The sequence below is a fragment of the Phycodurus eques genome, chromosome 5 (genome assembly GCF_024500275.1).
Source record: "Phycodurus eques isolate BA_2022a chromosome 5, UOR_Pequ_1.1, whole genome shotgun sequence".
NCBI classification, from domain to species: domain Eukaryota; kingdom Metazoa; phylum Chordata; class Actinopteri; order Syngnathiformes; family Syngnathidae; genus Phycodurus; species Phycodurus eques.
In genome coordinates, this window is record NC_084529.1 from 26,747,436 (window position 1) to 26,775,361 (window position 27,926).

The following is a 27,926-nucleotide window of genomic DNA, read 5'->3' on the forward strand; positions in this document are numbered from 1 at the left end:
CTATTGTTCTCAGCTTGGGGGGATCGTCGCTTGTAATTAGTCAGCGATTGGAATGCACGCCAGACTGATTTCGAGTCGTTCGCGCTAAACTGTTTTTCCAACTTTGCTGCATAGATCCTCTTTGCAATGTTAATTTCTTTAGTAAGCTGGTTTCTAGCTCGATTATACAGGGCCCTGTCCCCGCTCTGATATGCATCTTCCTTAGCTTGGCGAAGCTGCTTAAGTTTAGCAGTGAACCACGGCTTGTTGTTGTTGAATGTCCGAAATGATTTTGTTGGTACACAAACCTCTTCACAGAAACTGATATAGGATGTGACAGTGTCCGTATATTCATCCAGGCTGCCAGCTGAATTTTCAAAGACACTCCAGTCTGTGCAGTCTAAACAGCTTTGAAGTTCCATCTTTGCTTCATTGGTCCACTTTTTGACTGTTTTCACTGTAGGCTTCGCACATTTAAGTTCTTGCTTGTACGTCGGTATTAAGTGAATTAAGCAGTGATCAGACGAGCCCAGGGCTGCACGAGGTATAGCACGGTATGCGTTTTTTACCGTAGTGTAGCAGTGGTCTAAAGTATTATTTTCCCTGGTAGGACAGTCGATGTGCTGCTTGTATTTCGGGAGTTCGTGGTTGAGTTTAGCTTTGTTAAAGTCCCCGAGAATAATGAGGGGTGAGTCAGGGTGTTTTTTTTCAATTTCGTTGACTTGTTCGGCGAGCGTTAGCAATGCGGCGCTCGTGTTAGCTTGCGGTGTGATATAGACTCCAGCCAGTATAAACGATGCAAACTCACGTGGCGCGTAAAATGGTTTACAGTTCAGAAACAGCGACTCCAAATGCGGGCTGCAGTGTGTGCTGAGCACCGTGACGTCCGTACACCATTTTTCGTTTATATGGAGGCATATCCCGCCGCCCTTCGTTTTTCCCGATGATTCCATGTCGCGGTCCGCTCGATGAATGTTGAAGCCGGGAAGCGTGACGGCGCCATCGGGTACAGCGTCGCAAAGCCAGGTCTCCGTGAAGCACATGGCCGCGGAACGTCCGAAGTCTTTACTGGTCTTTAACAGAAGATGAAGCTCGTCCATTTTGTTGGGTAGGGAGCGTACATTCGCGAGGTGGATCGACGGGAAGGCCAATCTGTGTCCTCTCTTGCGGAGTTTCACCTGAATTCCGGCTCGTTTTCCTCTGTGGCGCCGCTTCCGCATCCATGCGCCGAAAACCGCGGACGCCGCTCCGGTGAGTAACTCGGGGGAAAAACTGAGCGGATTTTCGAAAGTTGGTGACAGAAAGTCCGGAGTAACCTCCTTGATGGTTAGCAGGTCTCCCCTTGTGTAAGTGAGTCGTGTAAGGTCTCCAAAGACGGACGAAAAACACAAAAACGAAGACAATACTAGAGAGCGCGTTACCGAGGCGGCCACACTGGTAGGCGCCATCTTTTGTTGCTGTTGTTTGTTGCCCAAAGCTTTTTCTGAGCTTTGGGCCATTTCCAGCGTTCCTACCTGAACAATCCCTTCCGAGGGACTTCATATGATGGAAACCGTTGTAATGGACAGATAAATTGCCAAACTTGTGAGTTTTCACCATAGCATATGAGCAGAACTTTGTGACAAAGTTTGATGATCCTCCACAAAACACAAGCCTCTCCTAAGTCTTACCTTGACCCAAAGTGCTGTATATGAATAGTGTCTCTCCCTGAGGAGATTCCTACATCATGTTCCATAACTTTTTGCTGTGCCACCTATTGGGAACAGGATATGGCCAAAAAACAGTTGTTGTGCATTAACTTTCTCCTCATTGTGTACCTATTGAATGTATATCAATGTCTATATTCAGATATTCATGTTATATCAGAGCATGTGAGCTTTCAGCACATGTGGAGCGTGGCGGAAGAGATCAAATCACTTGAAAGAAAGGCATTGAGCTGATCGTATTTACCTTTTTTTCCACAATTTGAAGTTCATTCCATCATTTGTCCTCTTTTATCTGCAATGAAGGGAGAAAAGCCTGTGGCCAGGAAAACCCTAATCGTCCAATTTGGTTTGAAAGCAGACCTACTGTATTCTTAAGACTAGCGTACTTTTCTCCTCTTATATGTGGAACAGTTCCATGAAAGAAAAATTATAAAATCTATTTTGTTTCATATCCTTCTGAAGAAAAAGAACACCCGACTGAGAGGTCACACAGACTTGCAATAACTTTCGTATGCTTTGTTTTGAATCTTGGCACTGGGCCTCTTGTGTGGAGTTTGTCCTCCCACTGCTTATGTGGGTATTGTAAAGGTATTCCGGCTTCCTTCCACATTCCAAAAACATGCCTGTTAAATTGTTTTACGAAATTGTCAATAGGTGTGATGTTAATGTGAGTTTGTCTGTGTGTGTCCTTCGATCGGCTGGCAACCAGTCCGGGGGGGTAATCTTGCCCAACATCAGTTGGCATAGACTTCGCCTCACCCGTAACCCTGATGAGGACAAGCTCTATGGAAAATGGTTGGATGGAGGGTTTCCCATCATTAATAATGACTTATTTCCTTTGTTTTGAAGGTACCTGAGGAAGATTTCATGGCTGATGATTGGCGTGCTGCTGACCACACACGCCATCAAGACCTTCAACAGGAATTGGGACTGGGAGTCAGAATATACGTTGTTCATGTCTGCTCTGAAGGTGAGACGGGAGGATGGCAATGCCGCCTCACTTCTTGATTGATTGATAAAAACATTTTTTTTTTTTTTTTTGCAGGTAAACAAGAACAACGCCAAGCTGTGGAACAATGTTGGCCATGCGCTGGAGAACCAGAACAATTACGCCAGAGCGCTGCAGTATTTTCTGCAGGCCACCTCTGTGCAGCCAGGTAAGTTACTTTGTTTTAACACAAGTGGGGGGAAAAAACAACATAGAAATGCAACCGTCTCGGATACCTGCTTTTTATTGGGTGTCCATTTGGTTGAATTCCTAGTAGGTGTTAGTCAAATCCCTCAAATTGACCCAAAATGGCCGCTTCAAACAAAAATAGCCAACTTCCTGTTCTATTTCAGGCACAGGTCCTTAAGACATTTTTATGCATCCAATCCTTATGTTGATCGCTGGTGTTAAGGGGTCATTTTGTCTAATTTTCCAAAGGGGCAGTAAAGGGGCAGCTTCTTAACTTCTTAAACACCTAACCTATAATTCCATTACAACAAGCTGGCAATTTTTTGACTTGAGTTCGTTGTCACATTTCTGTGGGGCCAATTATTTATTACTTGTGCACTCACTGTAGTTGTCTCGCCATGCTGCACTATTTGCATATACTGGCCACTCATGCCAGAGTAGCATCTGCTCCATTTGCACACTGATTGAGGAGTATCTGTAACATTTGCACAACCGACATTGTCCCAGATGATCGCACTACTTGTCACTTTAAACCGCATACACTCCTTGAAGTCTCAGCGCCCTTTGCACAATGGTCATTGCACCGGACTATTGCAATATTAGTCGTTCGAACTGCTCTAAGTGCTAGAGGACTCTGCATCTTTTTGCACAATTGTTTTTTGTCAATGTCTTTATGTCCCCAAAGTGTTCTGTAAATTGACTGTTTGTTGTACTAGAGCGGCTCCAACTACCGGAGACAAATTCCTTGTGTGTTTTGGACATACTTGGCAAATAAAGATGATTCTGATTCTGATTCTGATGAGTGAATTCGCCCAAAGGTCTGCTTCAAACCACAGCAACTGACTTCCTCTTCAGTTTCGACCCCACTGGTCCTTGAGACTGTTTTGTGTGCCATGCTATTATAGATATGTCCACCCAATTTGGTGTTCTTTGGTGAAACTGTTATCAGTGGCTATTTTTTTCCCAGGGTGCTCTACATAGGCTGGTTTAACAGTATAGTTCTAAGTGCTCTATTCAAATTGTTTGCCTTGATCCGATTTTTTTTTTAATTTTATTTTATTATAATTTTTTTCCCCTCTATTTCCATGTACTTTGTACAGGTAAAGAACACATAGCCGATATCAACGGAACACATGAAACAACCGCCATGCACAGGAACACAAATTGCACGTAAAAACTATACAGTGACAACAACGAAGGCAAACAATGATGCATAAAAATTACAAATATTAAACATTACTTAGAGTTTATGTGGCCTGAGCTGACTTTTTCACTCATTGATTTAAATGAGGGTAACCTCCACATCACTACACTGGTCGCCATTGAGAATTATTTTGCTTGTTTCATGATCAACACACCTCAACTGTACCATATTTGGACACTGTTTAATGTAGTGTTGCAGAGTTGTTGTTTTTTTTTTTTTTTTTTACTCCCACTTAAAAAGATGAGAGAGGCCTGTAATTCTCATTTAATTTTCAATTTTCATCAACTATGCGTGGCAAAATGAGGGGGAAAAAATCCAGAAAGTTACTGTCTGATTTTTAAAGAATTTATTAGCAAATTATGGTGGAAAATAAGTATAGGTATAAGGATAACAAAAGTTCATCTCAATACTTTGTTATATACCCTTAGTTGGTAATGACAGAGGTCAAACATTTTCTGTAAGTCTTCACAAGGTAACACACTGTTGCTGGTATTTTGGCCCATTGGATCCTGCAGATCCCCTCTAGAGCAGTGATGTTTTGGGGCTGTCGCTGGGCAACAGAGACGTCTCCTCCAAACACGCCAAGTTGAGTTTTTACCAAAAAGTTCTATTTTGGTTTCATGTGACCATATGACATTCTCCCAATCCTCTTCTGGGTCATCCAAATGCTCTCTAGCAAACTTCAGATGGGCCTGGACATGTACTGGCTTAAGCAGGGGGACACATCTGGTGGCGTAGTGTGTTACTGATGGTAGCCTTTGTTACTTTGGTCCCAACTCTCTGGAGGAAATTCACTTGGTCCCCCGCGTTTGGTTCTGGGATTTTTGCTCACCGTTCTTCTGATCATTTTGACCCCATGGGGTGATATCTTGCGTGGAGCCCCAGATCGAGGGAGATTATCATTGGTCTTGAATGTCTTCAATTTTCTAATAATTGCTCCCACAGTTGATTTTGACACACCAAGCTGCTTACCTATTGTAGATTCAGTCTTCCCAGCCTGGTGCAGGTCTACAATTTTGTTTCTGGTGTCCTTTGACATTTTATAAAACCAGTTTATTTCTTTACATTCTTATGTTTTTTTACAATACAGTGCTGTTTTTCTTTATTAAAACACAAAATTAAGTTTTGGGGGGCCTCAATGGTATAATGGCATTTCAGTTGATTTCAATGGGAAAATATGATATGAGTACATTGCGTTACGAGCTTGGTCATGGAATTAAATGTGTAAATCAAGGTACTGTACCACTGTAGACTTAATGTAGCATATTTACACGAGATTTAATTTTCTATATGGTGTAGCATATTTAGACTGTATTTAATGTTCTATGGTTTCATTTTGCATTTATATCCAGTTTTTGTTGTTGTTTTTTTACCTTTATAGCGTGTTTTTTTTTTTTAAGAAGTTGTTGGAGCAGACCACTATGTATACATGAGCAATCAGTGTATGATTGATGACGTTAAGCTAGCGTTGAGGGGGTATATCCCATCTGTGCGTATATGCTGTACTCATTGGTATATACAATGTCAGATTTTTTTTTTTTCTTTGACTTATCTCTACCATCTCAGATGATATCGGCGCCCACATGAATGTTGGGAGAACCTACAAGAACATGAATAAATCCAAAGAGGCCGAAGATGCCTATTTAGTTGCAAAGTCCCTTATGCCACAGGTAAGTGAACCCTAAGGTTTAAGCAAGGCCCATTCTTTCACTGGGATGTGAGTTTATCAGTGCTTGTCTTGGCAGATTATTCCCGGTAAAAAGTATGCTACGCGCGTAGCCCCCAACCATCTCAACGTGTACATCAATTTAGCCAATCTAATCCGCGCCAATGAGTCTCGGCTGGAGGAAGCTGACCAGCTTTATCGACAAGCCATCAGCATGAGGCCCGACTTCAAGCAGGCGTACATCAGCAGGCAAGCCCCCCCCCTCCCAAAAAAATATTCGTATTTTGTTCCTTAATAAATGCAGCTTTTTTTACCTGAAAAAAACCCCACCTTTTTTATTGTTGCTAATGAAATGTGTGTGATGCACTTGACAACAGAGGGGAGCTGCTGTTGAAAATGAACAAGCTGACTGAGGCACGCGACGCATACCTGCGCGCCCTAGAGCTAGACCGTGCCAATGCCGACCTGTGGTACAACCTGGCCATTGTACACATCGAGATGAAGGAGCCGTCAGAGGCACTGCGCAACTTTGAGCAGGCGCTGCAGCTCAGTCCGCGTCACAAACTGGCGCTTTTTAACTCAGCCCTCCTCATGCAGGAGTCAGGTGAGAAATGTTCTTTTATTCCCGGTGATGCGCCGCTCCGGATGTACGCTTCAAAAGTCAACAAATAACTAAAAACACCAAATATCGTACAGGAATAAAGAAAAGGTGATGAATTGTTGTAAGCTGTTTTTTTCAAGAAAGGTGTTACTTCATGGAAATAACAGTATTTTTGATTAAAAGTTCATATTTATCAGTCTTATTTTGTAGAAAAAAAAAACTTAGATTAAAATTCAAATTTAAAGAGAAAAACGCCATACTTTAACTGAGGGTGGCCTAACCAGTTGTTAGGTTTAAGAGGCAATTACTTTTTAACACAGGGCCAGGTTTTTTTTTTTTTTTCTTCTTAAAAAAACAAAATCATTTAAAAATAGGCTTTACACGATCAGGATTTTTGGGACCGATCGACTTTAAAAACCGATCACCGAGTCAATCACAAGATGGAGCAATGTGTCTATTTAAATGACTTAAATGTTTAAGTGTTCATTTACTGTATTTACTTGTGTCCTGTATACTGAGTATCTTCAAAAGTATTCTCTCGTCAGGTCATGTATTCTAATCAGTCATGTCAAACCTACATTACTGTATGAGTACTGTATCCATCCATTCATCCATCCATTTTCTGTACCGCTTATCCTCACTTGGGTCGCGGGTGTGCTGGAGCCCATCCCAGCTCAAAATTATTCTCTAGCATTTTAGACAAAAGTTAAAACATCAATGACCTCTAGGGGGCATTCAAGGATTGGCCACTGACATAAGTTTAGATCAGATCAACATTACAACATGACAGAAATAATGGGTGCTAACTTACTGTAATTAAACTACTTTATTGCAATTAAACGACTTTAATAAATACTGTTCATGACATGCTTACTCTAACTTTCTCACTGTCCCGGCTATATCGACTGGTGTTGTCCAGAGTTTGCGTCCGTTTGGCTTTTCCTTTTTTTTTTTTCACGCTGCAATGCTTGAACGCAGCATGTGTACGTTCTTCAGGTTCCCGATAAAATTTGTGTTGAAGCATTTAGATGACGTTCCCCACAACGTACTTCTTTTGTGCACAGACTGCAAATAACTTACGTGTTGTTTGTCTGAGACACTGCAAAATAGTCCCACACCGATGACGTGTTTTTTAACCGACAAGATTGAGAAAAACTTTATTGGACGTCAGCTAGTTACAGTACTGCGCCACAAGGCTAAAAATAAACTAGCTTTTTGATTCTTACGCAATGGCAACGCGGAGTTAATTAAATGTCTTGTGCAGAGCCGATCGATGACGTCATTGATTTGATCGGCGAATTATGACATGAAACTCCATCAGCATAAAATGCTAATTATCGACCGATACCGATCAGATCGGCGTAAAGTCTAGTTTTCACAGACTGTTGCTGTTATTTTGGCCCATTCCTCCATGCAGATCTCCTCTAAAGCAGTGATGTTTTGGGGCTGTCGCTGGGCAACACAGACTTTCAACTCCCTCCAAAGATTTTCTATGGGGTTGAGATCTGGAGACTGGCTAGGCCACTCCTGGACCTTGAAATGCTTCTTACGGAGCCACTCCTTCATTGCCCGGGTGGTGTGCTTGGGATCATTATCATGCTGAAAGACCCAGCCACGTTTCATCTTCAGTGCCCTTGCTGATGGAAGGAGGTTTTCACTCAATCTCACGATACATGGCCCCATTCATTCTTTCCTTTACATGGATCGGTCTTCCTGGTCCCTTTGCAGAAAAACAGCCCCATAGCATGATGTTTCCACCACCATGCTTCACATTAGTTTTGGTGTTCTTTCATCCAACTCAGCATTCTTTTTCCTCCAAACACGACAGGTTGAGATTTTACCATAAAGTTATTTTTTGGTTTCATGTGACCATATGACATTCTTCCAATCCTCTTCTGGATCATCAAAATGCTCTCTAGCAAACTTCAGGCAGGCCTGAACATGTACTGGCTTAAGCAGGGTGAAACATCTGGCACTGCAGGATTTGAGTGCCTGGCGGCGTAGTCTGTTACTGATGGTAGCCTTTGTTACTTTGGTCCCAGCTCTTACTTCACCCCTGTCATATTTGAATGAAAGTGTAGGCTATACCTTTTTCATAACCTGTAGGTGGCGGCATATTAGAATGAAAGTGTACACCTTTCTCATAACCTCTAGGTGGCGGTGACATTGGAATGAAAGTGTACAGCTTTTTCATAACCTAGATGGCGGCATACATTTATAAAATGTTAATCCCCCCCCCCCCATTTTCCTCTATACCTATGTATAATGCGCACTATTGACTTTTGACACATTGGGGGGGGGGGGGGGGCGCATTATACACGAGAAATTACGGTAATTGTTCCCACAATTGATTTCTTCACACCAAGCTGCTTACCTCAATTGATTTCCTCACACCAAGCTGCTTACCTATTGCAGATTCAGTCTTACGAGCCTGGTGCAGGTCTACAATTTTGAATCTGGTGTCCTTTGACAGCTCTTTGGTCTTGGCCATAGTGGATCTTGGAATGACTGTTTGGGGTTGTGGACAGGTGTCTTTTATACTGATGAGTTCAAACAAGTGCCATTAATATAGGTAACGAGTGGAGGACAAAGGAGCCTCTTAAAGAAGACGTTACAGTTCTGTGTGTGAGAGCCAGAAATCTTGCTTGTTTGTAGTTGACCAAAGACTTATGTTCCATCATAATTTGCTAATAAATTATTTAAAAATCTGACACTGTGATTTTCTGGAATTGTTTTTTCTCATTTTGTCTCTCATAGGTGAGGTATACCTATGATGAAAATTAGAGGCCTCTCTCATCTCTTTAAGTGGGAGAAGTTGCACAATTGGTGGCTGACGAAATACGTTTTTGCCACAGATTTATTTACAGTACGACGTCAAAAGACTTAAAATAAACTAGCTTTTGGATTCAAATATACCGTACACGGTGACGCGGAGTGAATGTCTTTTGCGGAGTTGATCAATGATGTCGTTGATCGGATTGGAGAATTATGACATTAAAGCCAATCAGCATAAAATGACAATTATCGGCCGATATCGATCAAGCCAATCAGATTGGTTTAAAGTCTATTTACAAACTCCATTTTATGTTTACTTGGGTTATCTTTCCCTGATGTTTGCATTTGTTTGATTATCTTAAACATTAAATTGAGAAAACTGCAAAAAAAAAAAAAAAGAGTTTGAGAAGGGGGCCTATACTTTTTCAAGGCACTGTGTATAGCTGACTTTTTTTTTTCTTGGAGGAATAAAATCTTTCTTGGAAAAACATGTCTCTTCAAGAATACTATCATATTGTTGCACCATTAGATTTATTTTGTAAGTAAAAAATATTACATAATAGTCGTAACATTAGGATTTTACTTTTTTCATGTAACATTCCTTTCTTATTGAAAAACGTTTAAACATCAAAAAAAGTATGGCTTATTTTTAAAAAAATTAGTGGAATAGGTTTTTCTTAAAATGGTTGTTCTATTCTTGCAAGATTCTTGAAGTACGGTTGTCAGACTTATTTCTTCAAGAAATTGAACGGTAAAATAAGATTTTTTGTGGAACCATCTGAATTTTTGTCAAACTTTTTAGGCTATCAGCTGCTGATATGTGCTTTAAAAGTAAACAAATAACCGAACCGTACTTGGCTGTAACACTGGCTTTTCATAACGGCATGAGAGGGTATATGACAACATCCATACGGCAGCACCACTGGGACAAACTACTACGTCACCTAGTAGTTGTAGTTAAGAGGATCACATTCTTTAAAGGTTTATTGATTTATAATCTCAGCAAAATGCTCCATGAAATCAGCCAATCGCAATTATTTTCCCATCCCGCCCGACCAGAAAAACCAGCAGACGGCACCACTTGCTGCCTGACGTGGCATTAGGGCGTACCACTAATAACGTGGAATGAGTTTGAATGAACTCTGTATGCACTGTCAAATCTCTTGCTTTTCTTGTTTGACTGACACACACCCAAAAAAACAACATTTGAGCTTTAAAGACTTTCCACGACACTGATTTCTGTAAACTTTGCTGCATTGTATAGCAGCTGCGGGCTAATGCAGCAGAGACCATGGAAGGATTATTACTCTTGAATTGTTTTCAAACAGCAGCAGCGAAGGGCATGAGTCATTATGATGAAAGGCTTGTTCTTTTTCTCGCCGCCACTCTCCCCTGCAGTTTGCACTCTCGATTCATCAGTCAAAGCTGTCACTCAAACAGCTCCTTCCACCCCCTCTGACAGAACACTCAAACAAGATCGCTTTGTTGTCATAAGATTCAGCATTTTTCTCCAAATAATTAAATTTTTTTGCTCACCAAAAAAATAGCACTTTAATTTCAAGAGGTTACACATTTTCTTCTCAAAACTGATTTTATTTTTTTTCATAAGAATACAACTTTTTCCCACAGGGCGATGAGATGGTATTCCTGCAAGATGTAAGATCTTTTAGTTTCTCATAAGATTAACATATTTTTCTATTTTTTATATATATATATATATATATATATATATATATATATATAAACCCCATATTCTTGACATTTTACTTTTTTTTGCGCTTTAGCCTTTTTTAATGTTGATGACTTGTGTTCTCAAAAATGTTCTCTGTCTTGATAAAAATCCAGATGAATGCTTTTTTTCTCAAAAAAATGTTTAATGGAAAAAAAACATTTTGTACAAATGCAACATTTTCTAAGTTAAGGACTTTTTCCTGAGGAAAAAAGGTTCTCTTTAGATTGCTACTTTTTTGTCAATCTTTTAACGGTTGCCTTCTTAAATAAATTGGACACCTTCCTGAAAGTATTGCTTTTATTGAGCATGTTTGTCACAACACTCCAAAATTCAATTGGAACGCGATCAGCTGAAGGCTAGCATGGTGCTAAATGGCCTATTGTTAGCCTTGTCAGTGCTCGCTACCCTGGATGACAAGTCAGATGACAAATGGAAGTTCGTCAGTTTGCTCGTCGCATCATCGCAGCTCACTGGAAGTGGCTTTCTCACACTCATTCCGACGACGATATGCTCCTGAGGATGTGTAAAAATAAAATTAAATGTTTCGCCTGGGCGGCACGGGGGCCGACTGGTTAGAGCGTCAGCCTCACAGTTCTGAGGACCCGGGTTCAATCCCCGACCCCGACTGTGTGGAGTTTGCATGTTCTCCCCGTGCCTGCGTGGGTTTTCTCCGGGCACTCCGGTTTCCTCCCACATCCCAAAAACATGCATAAATTGGAGACTCTAAATTGCCCGTAGGTGTGCATGTGAGTGCGAATGTTTTTCTGTTTGTATGTGCCCTGCGATTGGCTGGCAACCAGTTCAGGGCGTACCCCGCCTCCTGCCCGATGACAGCTGGGATAGGCTCCAGCACGCCCGCGACCCTAGTGAGGAGAAGCGGCTCAGTAAATGGTTTCGCCTGGCCCTTCATGTTTTCTTTAAAGGTTTTTTTTGCTATGGACTGAAAACATTTGGGTTTGACATTAAAATAAATTATTTTAAATCAACTTTTGGATCCAAGTCAGTCACCAGACTTAAATTGGAGGTTTGACGGGAGTAAACCACCAAAAAAGCACAACTCAAAAGAGGCTGCAGTGAAAGCATAGCAGCACCACAAAAGAGTGCAAAATATACAAAATATTCATACTAAAATGTGTCATATCGCTTGTTGATCCCATATCAATACATTAGCTTAAAAATATCAAATAAGGCTGTTTTTAATTCTTCTGTCGACACAGACGCCATTTTTATTAGGGGTGAGCCAAAATACAAGATACAAGTGTCAAAAAATCGCAACGATATTGTACCATAAGTTACTGTACGATAACCAACTTTAGGGTGCTCATGGACATCATCTTTTTAGTAGGGGTGACACAAAATAGCGTTCACGCTCAAGTTGATGAGACCATATCAATCCACAAGCGTCAAATACTGTATACCAAAGATATTGTAGCGTAATGGAGTGATTCACAACCCTGTTGTCTACACAGAAATAATTGTTTATTTAGGAGGAGGAAAATTGCACATTACAATCTATTGTTTTCCGTTATGTCACCATATCAATAGAAAAGCACCAGATATCTATCTTAGAGCTATTTGGCTTGGATAAAATTTCAAAATTTATCTTGGTCTAATTTTTTTATATCACCAAAACATGACTTTAAACAAGGATGTGTAGACTTCTTTTTTATCCTCTTTAGAAGGTTGTTTCCTGCTTCACTTGCATTGATATCATATTGTAGATGTTTTTTTCATCCAATATATTTATAACACAATATTGGTTTTCCTGGCAAACCTAGCGTCCACAAATGGCTTAAAGTAATAAATAGGTTTTATAATGTGTAATTACTGTCCTTGCATGTCAGGATCTGGAGTTTGGATCTGGAGTTTGGTTGGCGGGTGTCTTGCGAGTGTTCTTACTTTGCATGTGTGTGTTTGACTGTCTGTTACTTATTTGCTCCATTATTATTTTCACTTCACTCGAGCGGCAACGTATCTGAAGATTGCTTATACTTTAACCTTTAGTTCGCAGCAAAAAGCAAAAAAGCGACTAAGCAGCGTCTCAAACCTGAAAAACTTGTCGGGTGGAGCACTTGTAAGGCTCGGTACCCCTGTGTATCCATTTTTACAAAACGCTCTATTGCTGGCAGCCAAAGTGTCCACACAAATATCATTTTTAGTCGGAGTAGGGCAAAATGTGTCCATACTGAAATAATGTTGCGCTTGCCAATTTACTCACAAATTGACTTAGTGGGAAATATGGGCCTGTTTACTCGAAAACAAAGCTATTATTCTGTTTTATGTGGACACAGGGACACGCTGGCTAATTGCCAACAAATGGAAGAGCATTCAATTTTTTTGCCTGTCACTATCCATCGCTGGCATCGATAGATGGACAAAGGTACATTTATTGTTGTTAGTAAATGAGTAACTTTCGGACCAATAAAGAGAAATAGTATCATTCCTTGTCTCTTGCAACATACTTTGCCAATAAAGCTGTTTCTGATTCTGATTTCCTGCAGCACACATGACGATTGACAATTGTGGCTCCCCTTTTCTTTTTTTTGCATGGCGTTGTATCTGAAGCTCACTCATTCCTCAACTTTTGGTTCCCAACACAAAGCAAAAACAATCCACCGAGCTACAGCTCATAATCAGAATCAGAATCATCTTTATTTGCCAAGTATGTCCAAAACACACAAGGAATTTGTCTCCGGTAGTTGGAGCCGCTCTAGTACAACAAACAGTCAATTTACAGAACACTTTGGGGACATAAAGACATTGACAAAAAACAATTGTGCAAAAAGATGCAGAGTCCTCTAGCACTTAGAGCAGTTCGAACGACTAATATTGCAATAGTCCGGTGCAATGACCATTGTGCAAAGGGCGCTGAGACTTCAAGGAGTGTATGCGGTTCAAAGTGACGAGTAGTGCGATCATCTGGGACAATGTTGGTTGTGCAAATGTTACAGATACTCCTCAATCAGTGTGCAAATGGAGCAGATGCTACTCTGGCATGAGTGGCCAGTATATGCAAATAGTGCAGCATTGCGAGACAACTACAGTGAGTGCACAAGTAATACATAATTGGCCCCACAGAAATGTGACAACGAACTCAAGTCAAAAAATTGCCAGCTTGTTGTAATGGAATTATAGGTTAGGTGTTTAAGAAGTTGATCGCAAGAAGTTTAAGAAGTTGATCGCTTCGGGAAGAAGCTGTTGGAATGTCTACTAGTTCTAGTTTGCGTTGAACGGTAGCGCCTACCTGAGGGAAGGAGCTGGAAGAGCTGGTGACCGGGGTGCAGACGGTCCGAGAGGATTTTCCACGCCCTTGTCTTAGTTCTGGCAGCGTGCAAGTCCTCAATGGTGGGTAGGGGGGTACCGACCGATTGTACCGACAATCCTTTCAGCAGTTTTGATTGTTTTGATTGTCCGTTGCAGTCGGAGTTTGTCCTTTTTTGTAGCAGCACCAAACCAGACTGTGATGGAAGAACACAGGACCGATTCGATGACCGCTGTGTAGAACTGTCTCAGCAGCTCCGGTGGCAGGCCGTGCTTTCTCAGAAGCCGCAGGAAGTACATCCTCTGCTGGGCCTTTTTGAGGACGGAGTTGATGTTGTTCGCCCACTTCAGGTCCTGAGAGATTGTAATTCCCAGGAACTTGAAGGTCTCGACGGTTGACACAAGGCAGCTGGACAACGTGAGGGGCAGCTGTGGCGAAGGATGCCTCCTGAAGTCCACGATCATCTCTACCGTCTTGAGCGTGTTCAGCTCCAGGTTGTGTCGCCCGCACCACAGCTCCAGCCGCTCCGCTTCCTGTCGATATGCAGACTCGTCACCGTCCTTGATGAGGCCGATGACAGTGGTGTCATCTGCAAACTTCAGGAGCTTGACAGTCGGGTTCGCTGAGGTGCAGTCGTTCGTGTAGAGAGAGAAGAGCAGCGGAGAGAGGACACAACCTTGGGGCGCCCCAGTGCTGATGCTGCGTGTGGATGAGGTTGCCTCCCCCAGCCTGACCTGCTGTGTCCTGCCCGTCAGAAAGCTGTAAATCCACTGGCAGATGGCAGGTGAGACGCTGAGCTGGAGAAGCTTGGTTGAAAGGAGTTCAGGGATGATGGTGTTGAACGCTGAGCTGAAGTCCACGAACAGGATCCTCGCGTAGGTCCCTGCACTGTCGAGGTGTTCTAGGATGAAGTGCAGTCCCATGTTGACTGCATCATCCGCAGACCTGTTCGCTTGGTAGGCAAACTGCAGGGGGTCCAGCAGGGGACCTGTGACACTCTTGAGGTGGTCCAGCACGAGACGTTCAAAGGACTTCATGACCACAGATGTCAAAGCGACAGGCCTGTAGTCATTCAGACCAGAGATTGCAGGTTTCTTGGGGACTGGAATGATGGTGGAGCGTTTGAAGCAGGATGGAACTTCGCACATTTCCAAAGATCTGTTAAAGATCTGAGTGAAGACTGGAGCGAGCTGGTCCGCGCAGACTTTGAGGCAGGATGGGGACACATGGTCCGGTCCTGTCGCTTTGTTAATCTTCTGTTGTTTGAAGATGCGTCTCACATCCTGTTCATGGATGGTTAACGCAGAAGTCAGAGGTGTGGTTGTGGTCGCGGGTGCGGCCGGGTGGGTGTGTGGTGTGAAACTGTCCTTTTCAAATCTGCAATAGAAGGTATTCAAGTCGTTGGCTAGTGTGCTATTGTTCTCAGCTTGGGGGGATCGTCGCTTGTAATTAGTCAGCGATTGGAATGCACACTGATTTCGAGTCGTTCGCGTTAAACTGTTTTTCCAACTTTGCTGCATAGATCCTCTTTGCAATGTTAATTTCTTTAGTAAGCTGGTTTCTAGCTCGATTATACAGGGCCCTGTCCCCGCTCTGATATGCATCTTCCTTAGCTTGGCGAAGCTGCTTAAGTTTAGCAGTGAACCACGGCTTGTTGTTGTTGAATGTCCGAAATGATTTTGTTGGTACACAAACCTCTTCACAGAAACTGATATAGGATGTGACAGTGTCCGTATATTCATCCATGCTGCGAGCTGAATTTTCAAAGACACTCCAGTCTGTGCAGTCTAAACAGCTTTGAAGTTCCATCTTTGCTTCATTGGTCCACTTTTTGACTGTTTTCACTGTAAGCTTCGCACATTTAAGTTCTTGCTTGTACGTCGGTATTAAGTGAATTAAGCAGTGATCAGACGAGCCCAGGGCTGCACGAGGTATAGCACGGTATGCGTTTTTTACCGTAGTGTAGCAGTGGTCTAAAGTATTATTTTCCCTGGTAGGACAGTCGATGTGCTGCTTGTATTTAGGGAGTTCATGGTTGAGTTTAGCTTTGTTAAAGTCCCCGAGAATAATGAGGGGTGAGTCAGGGTGTTTTTTTTCAATTTCGTTGACCTATTCGTTAGCAATGCGGCGCTAGTGTTAGCTTGCGGTGTAATATAGACTCCAGCCAGTATAAACGATACAAACTCACGTGGCGAGTAAAATGGTTTACAGTTCAGAAACAGCGACTCCAAATGCGGGCTGCAGTGTGTGCTGAGCACCGTGACGTCCGTACACCATTTTTCGTTTATATGGAGGCATATCCCGCCGCCCTTCGTTTTTCCCGATGATTCCATGTCGCGGTCCGCTCGATGAATGTTGAAGCCGGGAAGCGTGACGGCGCCATCGGGTACAGCGTCGCAAAGCCAGGTCTCCGTGAAGCACATGGCCGCGGAACGTCCGAAGTCTTTACTGGTCTTTAACGGAAGATGAAGCTCGTCCATTTTGTTGGGTAGGGAGCGTACATTCGCGAGGTGGATCGACGGGAACGCCAATCTGTGTCCTCTCTTGCGGAGTTTCACCTGAATGCCGGCTCGTTTTCCTCTGTGGCGCCGCTTCCGCATCCATGCGCCGAAAACCGCGGACGCCGCTCCGGTGAGTAACTCGGGGAAAAAACTGAGCGGATTTTGGAAAGTTGGTGACAGAAAGTCCGGAGTAGCCTCCTTGATGGTTAGCAGGTCTCCCCTTGTGTAAGTGAGTCGTGTAAGGTCTCCAAAGACGGACGAAAAACACAAAAACAAAGACAATACTAGAGAGCGCGTTACCGAGGCGGCCACACTGGTAGGCGCCATCTTGGAAGATAACTCTATAAGTATATAAATTGGGGCACTACTAAGAAGGGCTGTCAAAGTTAAAGCATTCAATCATGATTAATCACAAAAAAGAAATCGCATTATCATGTATTAACTTAGATTAATCAGTTTATTTTGACTACACATGCTCCTTTACTTTAACCGCAGATAGATATCTGAAATGCGGTTCAGGTTGCTATAAGGGCAGTGATCATGGCACTGTTAACGCCAGTGCAAAGATAAATGAGGAAACTCCAACTGGTGTGCCAAATTTTGCTTGAAAAGTCACCCGGATGGGACTTTCTTAAAAATAAAAATGAAAAAGGAAATTTGCATATAGTGCAGCCATGAACTCTGTTCATCGAAGGAGAAGTTTGAAATACCACCTCAAAGCAAAATGTGGTACTATATGTGGTATATCTGTGATTAATCACAATAAAAATTCAAAAGTGTGATTAATCTGATGGTTGTCTTTTTGTTTTGTTTTTTTAAATAATCGATTGACAATGCTACTTGTAAGTCAATGTACCACTGTAAGGCCGTTGCCTGTTTTCCCTTCCAGGTGAGCCCAAGTTCTGGCCCGAGGCCAACCGCCGCTTCCTGGCCTACGTGGAGGAGGAGCCGGATGACGCAAACGGCTACTTCAACCTTGGCATGCTGGCCATGGACGCGGAGGATAACGCGGTGGCCGAGCGCTGGATGCACAAGGCCATCGCGCTGCAGTCGGGCTTCCGCTCGGCGCTTTTCAATCTGGCGCTGCTCTACTCGCAGTCGCGCCGCGAGCTGGACGCGTTGCCCGTGCTGGACGAGCTGCTGCGCCACCACCCGGAGCACATCAAGGGCCTCATCCTCAAGGGCGATATCCTCATGAATCACAAAAAGGACACAGCTGGCGCCAAGAGCTGCTTCCAGCGCATTCTGCAGATGGACCCGGGCAACGTGCAGGGGAAGCACAACCTGTGCGTGGTCTACTTCGAGGAGCGGGACCTGCCCCGGGCCGAGCGATGCCTGGAAGAGACTCTGGCGCTGGCACCGCATGAGGAGTACGTGCGACGCCATCTTAACATTGTCAGGGGTAAGATGGCGGCCATGAGCGCGGCCGGGCAGTCCCTAGTGGAGGAGGAGAAGCCGGCAACCGAGGAGGAGGAAAGGCGGAGTCCCCGCGGCAAGAAGAATGCGAGGAAATCCTCCGCTGAAACCGACCGATCGGAGCTGGATGCCGGCCAGCCCGACAGACGGACTGCGGCCAAGTCCGTCGACCACGAGAGTGATATCGAGCAGAAGCGCGCCGCTGCCTTGAAGAGGCTGGAGGAGATTGAGCGCATTTTAAGCGGTGATTGACCACAATCTTTTTTTTGCTTTTTTATTTTATTTTATTATTTTTTTTCTTTAGAGCCGCGACTATTTTTCACAGAACTTTTTCTATAAGACTTTTTTTCTCCTAATTATTCCCCTTTTTTATTTTTCAGATACAGTAAAATCCCGTTAGTCGCGGGAGAAAGGGACTGAGTCCTGCCGTGAAAAGCGAAAACTGCAAGTAATTGACATCCCTGTCCCCAAATGTTGACAATTGCCTATATTAATCGTTTTAGCCATAAATATGCCACAAGCTATGATGCCACAAGACTTAAAATACCATTTTAAACTCATCTTTTGAAACTCACATTACTCTTAATAATAAATGATTTAAAAAAAAATGCAACAGAAGTGCATGTGTCCGTGCACATGCGGTGAAGACTCTTCGTAACTTTCCTGATATACATATCCTAGTTTCTCAGTCAATATCTTATCACTTGAACAGACTTCCTTTACACCAACTACTACTTTCCTATCAGTCAAGACTTGGGAGCCTTCTTGTGACATGTTCGAGTGCAAAATGATGAGTTTTCAGCAGTTAACTGTTGATTGGTTCCACAGAAAAAAATGGGAATAGGTCAATTTGTGAGTAGCGAACTGCAAATACAGAAAGGTTCACTTGAATCAAAAAGGGAAACTTGAACGTTGTCAAGTAAAAGCACAGATTGATGCTTTTGCATCTATTTGAGGGCCATTTTGTGAGAAAATGCATGGAATGTGTGCACACAACTACTAAAGCTGGGGTGCAGCTCTTACCGCTATACATATAGGCCATGGGTGGCACCTGTAGATCTCGTCAAGGTGGGACCTTCGTCACACCTGACCTTGGTGCTGACTTAATTACTTTTGTTTCATTGCACGTCATTAAACTTCACTGCCATGCTTCGCCCACATGCAGAGATGAAACATGTTTTGTCCATCTCTTTAGTATGTGGCTCAAATTAAGTAGCAGTCGACAAAACCTCTAGGACAAGTTCCCTTGGAAATGGCTAAAATGGCCTCTTCAAACCACAATGACAAGCTTCCTGCATGTTTTCGGGTATTGGGTTGAGGCTTTTTGGTGGTCCTATTAATTTAATGATAGACACGCCTAACAAATGTCATGTTGCTAAATGGAATTGGCTTTGTGGTTTGAATTTTCAGAGACGTCTGGAGTACACTACTGAACCAACAGTGAATCATGAAACTTTGCTGCCATGCTCCACCCACAAGCATTGTTGAAAACTCACTCTTTACAACTTAGCATTGTCCAGCTGTCTAGTATAAATTTGGCAGCGATCAACCTAAACCTCTCGGGCAAGTTTGTTTGTGAAGGACCACACAAAAAATAATTGAAAACGATCTAAAAAGGCTGCTTCAAAACCAAAATGGCAGACCATTTGTCTTTTTGGGCATGGCCTTTTGAGTCCTTTCTGTGTTCGTGCTCAGTTAAACTGGCTTTTGGGGGGAGGCGGTGGGGGGAATTTTCCAAACGTTCTGGGATCGCTCCTTGAAATGGACAAATTTGCTCCTTGCTGCAACATGTTTGCATAAAGGTGTCAGCGTTAGGTGGTGAAGAAGAAGCACAAGTTGGTCGTTAACCACTAGATGTTGTTTTGTAGCCGTGTGACCCACTTTCTCCACACGCACACACTAAGTGGGAGCACAATTACAGGAAGTGACCACGAGGATGATGACGATGAAAGCCTCCCCCTGAATTGGAGCAAAACATCCTCCGTCTTATCACTGCCCGCTAATCTGTATTGATCTCCTCCCGCCCCGTTTCCTGCCTTCCCGTCGGTGCCATTAGCGCTATTGTTGCTGCCCGTGCTAGGCTAACACGCTAATGTGACGGCCATGTCACCCACCTCCCCCACACCCCACAGTGCAATTAATTGTAAAATAAATAAATACAAATGTATATGCGACACTGCTGGCTAATTAACAGCCCTAAAAGTGTTACAAGATTGTATATCCATTATTTATTGTTGTTTTTGTATGCAAACTGTGACTACACTCGTTATCCCCCCACTCCGACCCCTGCTTTCACTTGTGCAAAATGACTGTCAGTGTTAAAACAGAAGGGACAGACATTTTTTTCCCATTGTTTTATGTCTGCAGAGTGACTCAATTTTATTTCTTATTTTTCATGTTTTATTTTTGTGGTTAAATAAAATGGGATGACAACTCAACTGCTCCTATTGTGTCATCAGTCACTAAAGTGGAAAGCTATTCAATATCCACAAGTCTGGATGTCATCTGTCGCTACAGAGGACAGCTACTCAAAGGCTGTTTTCTTGGAGATGCAGGAGTCTTGTCAAAGTTGCGCATCAGTCATTACAGTGGAAGGCTATTCAAAAAGCTGTGTTTTTATCTGCATTTGAGTCTTAATGTCAAGGTTGTGCAATAGTCACTATAGTGGGAAGCTATTCAATATGCATGAGTCTTGATGTCATCAGTCACTACAGTGGACAATTTATTAATCTGTTTTTCAATATGCATTCATGACCCTTAATTCAAGGCATCAGGAGGAGGAGGACAGCTGTTAAGTGCTTTGATGTGCATGAGTCTTGACGTCACCAGTCATTATAGATGAAAGCTATTCAAGTCTTGATGTCATCAGACACTACAGTCAATTCAAAATGCAATTCAATATGAATGTGTTAGTGTAACTCAGTCACTGGGTATTCCAAATCAGTTTTTCTATATGTATACATTTTTTACATGCATGATTCTTGATGCGTGGTAGGTTGATTGAATACTCTAAATTACCCGTAGGTGTGAATGTGAGTGAATGGTTGTTTGCTTATACTGTATGTGCCCTCCGATTGGCTGGCGAGCAGTTTAGGGTATACCCCGCTCCTCGCCCGAAGATAGGTGGGATGGGCTCCAGCACGCCCATGACCCTTGTGAGGAATATGGATGGATGGATGATTCTTGTTACACATCAGTCATTAAGTTGGAAATTTGTTTAAAAGCTCACCGATGAAATAAGTGATATGCAAGAAGTGGTTATAGCTTTTTTTTTTTTTTTTTTTTTTTTTTCCTTCCCCCTCCCATTTATCTTGAGGACCAAACAGGACCAAACCCTTAACCTGACTTAAAACTCCAAATTTTAATCATTGTTTGAAACCCAAAAATCTGGCTTGAAACCCTAATTTTAAACCCTAACCCATGTTTGAAATCCTAACCCAACCTGGAGGGCAAGGCAACCCAGCTTCGTTTATATAGCACATTTCATACACAAGGTAATTCAATGTGCTTTACATGATTAAAAGTACAACATTTCAAAACAGAAAACAGAACAAAAAGTCAGCTTACTAAAACGACTAAACAAAATCCTAAAAACACTGCAAATAAAAGATTATAAAAATGATTTTAAAGCGCTTTAAAAGAGCTTAGTCATAAGTATGAGGAAAAATAGTAGTAACCTAGATAGTACCCAAGATTTAAAAACATTCACATTTAGGACTGCCTTCACTTCTGTTATCTTATTCCGTTTGTGTGCAGCATAACAGCTAAATGCTGCTTCACCATGTTTGGTTTGAACACTGGGCTCCAGTATCTAACCAGTCTACAGATCTCAGAATCCTACTGGGTTTATATGCCATTAGCATTTCTTTCATTTATTCAGGACCTAAACAATTCAGTGATTTCTAAACCAGTAGCAGAGTTGGAGTAATATGCTCTGATTTCTTTGTTCTGGTCAAGACCCGAGGTGCAGCTGATTAATGCTCTTTTGGGGGAGTCAAGAAGACCATTACAATATTCAAGTCTACTGGAGATAAAAGCAAGCATGATCTTCTCTTAGTCTGCTTGGAACATGAAAGCGTTCACCCTGAATATGATCTTCAGCTGGTGGAAGGCTGTTTTTGTGATTGATTTGATATGACTGTCAGATCCGGAGCTATCGACGCGAGGGTTTCAGAATTGTTTTTTGGTTTTTAAAGACTGACTCCAGGTACAGTTCTTTTGTTTACTGCCAAAAATGACAACACTCCCAATGAACTGTTGTCATCTGAGGACACTACTAGATATAAATGTGTCATGTCAACATGTACAGGCTGAACAAAAGGGGTCCAAGAACTGACTCTTTTGGGATCCCATATGTTATCGCCATTAATGTCATACATATTCAAATATCAGAAGGAACACTGTTTTGCTGTCTGCTGTTGTGTGAATGCAAAATGGCTGCCTCATCCTGGCACTTCAGTTCACAGATCCCTCTGGTGTATTGCAACAACATGATGAGGCTCTTTCCAGTGGCGATAATGGTAAAGAGCTTGCGTGACACAGAAGGACCGTTTGTAAAAGAACAAAATAAAGGAACTCAGAAGACACATGGATATGTTTGTGTTACTTTCATGGAAAAGGCGTATTAACTAATAGGAAAAAAATCCTACATATCCAAAAATCTAATTAACATCTCCAGAAAATATGCTGCAAATCATTCAATTTGATTTCGCACAACGAACGGAAGAGACATTTTGGCATTAAAAGTTAAAAATATATTACTTTAAAATATATTTTTTTCTTAGACAAAATTATGACTGTTTGATAGATAAAACTGCCAGCAATTAAAATACCCTTGAAATTTATTGATTTTCAAAAGGAAATTAAGTGGGCCATGTCTTTACCGTTATTCAGCAAATTGTATTAAAATGACCCACATTATGATCTATTGTACCAAACGCTGCACTGAGATCCAATAAGACTAGAACTTACACCTTTACAGAGTTCAACCTTATATCATTTCGCACAGTGATAAGATTTTGTACTGTGATGAGGTTGCAAACCTGATTGAAATGTGTCATTTAAGTTCATGAAATTACTGAGTACTCATTCACTGCGAGCCTTCTCAGTTAAAATGGATATTTGACTTCTATAGCCGTCAATGGAGTGATTAAAATACACTTTCTCAACAAACATGGGTATGAAGTGGAGATTTGAGATGGGCTTACATTTTGCTAAGGAAAACTCCTTTCTTTGTTTTTGTTTTTTTTTAAAGAAGGTTCTTAATGGCAGCTCCTTTCAGGGGTTAGGAAACATGTCTGACTGAAGTGTGAAATTATTTGCTGCAGATCAGTTAAAACTGACTGGAATAGTTTTCAAAAAGTCAGGTGGTATTGAGTCAAGACAGCAATTTGATTGTTTCAGCTGCTGAACCGTTTCCTCTACAGTTTTTTTTTTTTTTTTTTTTTTTTTTTTGTGTCAACTGTATAAAAAAACGACATGGTAATTGCGTTATCCCTGGATGGTTTTTAGCACATGTTGCTTCAGTTGATCATTTTCCTGATTAGTGTTGATATTCACCTGATGCTGCTGGATTGTATTTTTCACTAAACCCCCAATTTGACACTAACCATTGTTTATAACACTTACCCAGGTTTGAAAGTACAATTTGAAACATTACCCTGACTTGAAACCAAAACACTAGCTTCAAACCTTAGACCTGATGCTTAAACTCCTACTGATGAACCCCAAGCCTAACTTGCGACCCTAATGTGCAACATGATATGCCGTGATGTTTTATCAGTTTGTCTTAGCTGGAGGTCTGCTCTCATGGAAGTTATTTTGGTGTGTGTTGTTCTCTTATTGGCCTGTCAATCGTGTGTTTGGTACCACTGTGTGTGTGTGTGTGCGCGTGTGTGTGCGTGTGCGCGTGTGTGTGCGTGTGTGTGTGTGTTCCTCAAATAAAAGTTGAGTTATTTAACACCTCGCCTCCGGCAACATGACGGGTGCAGACCGGCATGGGCCTCTCATTTTTCTTCCTTTCTTCAGCTGTTTTGCATGTTTTTCAACTGTCAATCACGTGTCCATAATGTACACACAATTTTTCATCCAGGAGATAATGACAAATAGTCCATTCCTGTGTCAAACTGTGGTATTTATTGTGTTGAGGTGTATATACAGGTGTATCTCAGTAAATTTGAATTAGAGAACTTGTACTTGTATTACAACTTGTACTTGAGAAATGTATTATTTTAGTTCAATTCGAAAACCCAGATACAGTAGATTCACTTCATTGAGGAAACTATTTAGTTTGTTATTTTGATGATGTGTGAAACAATTCAACCCATTCTAACACTACAGCATAACATGGGACTTTTCCATTAATAGTTTCTGTTTCATCTTATTTCATGAAGTTCTATCTTGTCATCTCTATTCAGTATTTTAAAGTAACATTTTTATTTTTGAAAATAATTGTTCCAGTCATGCATGACACCAACCACAATACGCAAGATGAAAGGGCTGGACTTGGCTTCAGGCATCCTTATCAGCCAAAAAAATAATATGAGCATCATATATTTAATTTTTTTTTTCTACATCCGTGTGGCAGATGTGCTAACGTGTCAGCCAACGTGCCGCTGTGTGTGTGTGTGTGTGTGTGTATATACAGTGGGTACGCAAAGTATTCAGACCCCTTAAATTTTTCACTTTTTGTTATATTGTAGCCATTTGCTAAATTTTAAGTTCATATTTAAGTTCATATTTTTTTCCTCATTAATATACACACAGCACCCCATATTGACAGGGGGAAAAATTGAATTGTTGAAATTTTTGCTGACATTAACAAGAAAAACTGAAATATCACACAGCCATAAGTATTCAAACCCTTTGCTGTGACACTCATATATTTAACTCGGGTGCTGTCCATTTCTTCTGATCATCCTTGAGATGGTTCTACACCTTCATTGGAGTCCAGCTGTGTTTGATTGTACTGATTGGACTGGATTAGGAAAGCCACACACCTGTCTATATAAGACCTGACAGCTCACAGTGCATGTCAGAGCAAATGAGAATCATGAGGTCAAAGGCAATGCCTGAAGAGCTCAGAGACAGAATTGTGACAAGGGACAGATCTGGACAAGGTTACAAAAACATTTCTGCTGCACTTAAGATTCCTAAGAGGCCAGTGACCTCCATAATCCATAAAAGGAAGACGTTTGGGACAACCAGAACCCTTCCTAGAGCTGGCCGTCCAGCCAAACTGAGAAATCGGGGGAGAAGAGGCTTGGTGAGTGAGGTAAAGAAGAACCCAAAAATCACTGTGGCTGAGCTCCAGAGATGCAGTCAGGAGATGGGAGAAAGTTCTAGAAAGTCAACCATCACTGCAGCCTTCCACCAGTCGGGGCTTTATGGCAGAGTGGCCCGACGGAATTGTACGTTGAGGAACACTGTCCTTAAACTGTTCGACTATTTTCTCACACACTTGTTCACAAAGAGGTGAACCTCGCCCCATCTTTGCTTGTGAATGACTGAGCAATTCAGGGAAGCTCCTTTTATACCAGGTCATGGCACCCACCTGTTCCCAATGAGCCTGTTCACCTGTGGGATGTTCCAAACAGGTGTTTGATGAGCATTCCTCAACTTTCTCAGTCTTTTTTTGCCACCTGTCCCTGCTTTTTTGGAACGTGTTCCAGCTATAAACGTCTAAGTTAATGATTATTTGCAAAAAACAATCAAGTTTATCAGTTTGAACATTAAATATTTGTAGTGTATTCAATTAAATATAGGTTGAACATGATTTGCAAATCATTGTGTTCTGTTTTTATTTATGTTTAACACAACGTCCCAACGTCATTGAAATTGGGGTTGTGTATTCTGACAAGCGCTGCAAGTTCTGATATGCTGCATTTAAAAAGAAAATACAAATATTTCATGATTTTTAACCTGTTTATGGCCGACGCCCTTTCGACTTACTGTGCATAGTTTCTGCACGTGTGTAGTTGGCTTTAGTATATGCAGTGGGGACGGCGATGATGTTTATAGCCCCCCACCGAGATGATGATCAAAATTAGGTGTCCGATCGGTGAGCTCGATATTTATGGCAACACCGACCAAAGGTGCAAAGGAGCCATCGATGCGGGGAGGACTGTGCTGCTAATTGTGTCGTCGTTAAATGCATTATCACTCTAGTTGTGTCATTCCATGTTGTTACATGTTATTACTGTAGTTATGTTGCTAATTATACTGTAACGTGTCATCATTGTAGTTGTGTGGCTAGTTATGTGCAGAGCTCATGTGTTGTTACATCAGTGGTTACATCTACTTGTTTTGTTACGTGTTGTTTTTCAGTCACCATATTGTCATCAGAAATTAAAGATTTCATTGATCAAGCAGCTTCCGTGTTCCGTGAAAAAGACATCAAAGGTTTTGTTACAAACTGGTGGAAATGAATTCAAACTCTAAGGTGTTGGTACAAAATGGTGGAAATGCATGCAAACCTTGTTAAGTTTGAATGCTAGTTTTACTGATTATTTGTCGATGCCAGGGCAAGAACCCTAAGATACATGTATTAAAAAAAAATAAAATTAATACCTTTTCATAGATGGTATCCAAGGTGAAAGTTCACACGACTGCGAGTTGCGTTTATGTTGCTGCCTGCTGCTCGTCAATGCCAAGCATTCCAGCTCGGAAATGTGCAGATTTGTTTTGGGGAAACTTAATTCTGGGCTAAAATGTTTTCAATAACATTCTTGGATTGCAGTTGGGTGGATGCCAAATGCGAATAACACGAAAAAACATCTGCCTACCTGGCGGCGGCAAGTGGATGCAGCGATCCTAAACATGTCAGCATCACCGGTAATGTAAATCATTTCTATTACTAGACAGATCGAGGGAGACGCACACTTAACCGCAAACCGATAATGCCACTTGCCGGAACTTATAACAAACACCATATATTTTCAATTAATCGGAACAATTTACCGACAAAAACATGGGTGTACTATGGCCTGCCTCGTATCCCCCCATTGTTGCAAACCTTACATGGAGGTCATGGAAAAGAGAGCTCTGAACTCTGAAATAATTCCAAGTCATTGGTGGAGATATGTGGATGACACATCGGTTAAAATCTAAATTCAAAGTGCAAGCCTTCAGCGAGCACATCAAATCAATAACATCATGTTCACACATGTGGATGTCAAAGACAATAAGTTTGCCTTTTTGGATTGAGATGTCCACATTGGAGAGGACAAAGGCCTCCATGTTGCGGTTTACAGAAAACCCACACACACTGACCAAGACTTTTTGACTCACACCACCCTCTGGAACACAAAAAGGGCATTATCCTTACCCTACAACATGGAGCGAATAACATCCCAACCAGTCAGACAAAAGAGGCTATAAGATATTTAGAACCTTAAGTGCTTTATAAAATCAATTCACTCCCCAGACATGACAACACACAGATACACTTGTTAGTAAAGTAAGTTTAAAAAAAAAAAAAAAAAAAAAAAAATTAAAAATGCTCAAATCACAATAAGTGCATGTAAAACCACAAGAAAAATCATCCTCATAAATAAATAATTTAAACAAAGTGCAAGTGTTAAGGGCTCGGTTAGGGTATAGGGGAATTTTTTCAAGGCATTTGTGATGTGCTGTCAAATCTACTTTCAGTTTTCAAACAATGAAGGACTCCTTTCTGTGTTACAGCAAGATCGCCAGATTTCGACCCGAGAGCACCCCGAGGTGCTCGTGGTAGCTGATGGGTCATGACAGCTAATCAATAACGGCTTGCCAGAGCATGTTTTCCATGGACTTTGACGAGCTACTGCTTTGAGGGGGGTTGTGGCTCGCTTGGGATTGGTCGCGGATCAGGGCGTGGTTTCAAGAAGACTCCTGGCTCGCTGCTCGGGAAGTTGCGAAACTCGTGTAT

At 41.9% G+C, this 27,926-nt stretch overlaps 1 protein-coding gene across 6 annotated transcripts in view; it reads left to right on the plus strand.

Annotated features, from left to right (window-relative positions):
* The window catches only part of tmtc3 (transmembrane O-mannosyltransferase targeting cadherins 3), a 48,240-nt gene extending 27,783 nt beyond the window's left edge, over positions 1 to 20,457 (plus strand). For 4 of the 6 annotated variants that reach the window (XM_061675880.1, XM_061675881.1, XM_061675877.1 and 1 more), the window contains 7 exons: positions 2,535 to 2,655; positions 2,731 to 2,842; positions 5,633 to 5,736; positions 5,812 to 5,981; positions 6,110 to 6,336; positions 17,493 to 18,263; positions 18,400 to 20,457. In XM_061675880.1, coding sequence (XP_061531864.1) covers positions 2,535 to 2,655; positions 2,731 to 2,842; positions 5,633 to 5,736; positions 5,812 to 5,981; positions 6,110 to 6,336; positions 17,493 to 18,263; positions 18,400 to 18,419 — 1,525 coding nt within the window. In that variant the 3' untranslated portion in view covers positions 18,420 to 20,457. The remainder of the gene's footprint in view (positions 1 to 2,534; positions 2,656 to 2,730; positions 2,843 to 5,632; positions 5,737 to 5,811; positions 5,982 to 6,109; positions 6,337 to 17,492; positions 18,264 to 18,399) is intronic. The other 2 variants (XM_061675882.1, XM_061675883.1) reach the window with 2 other exon arrangements.
* The last annotated feature ends 7,469 nt before the right edge of the window (positions 20,458 to 27,926 follow it).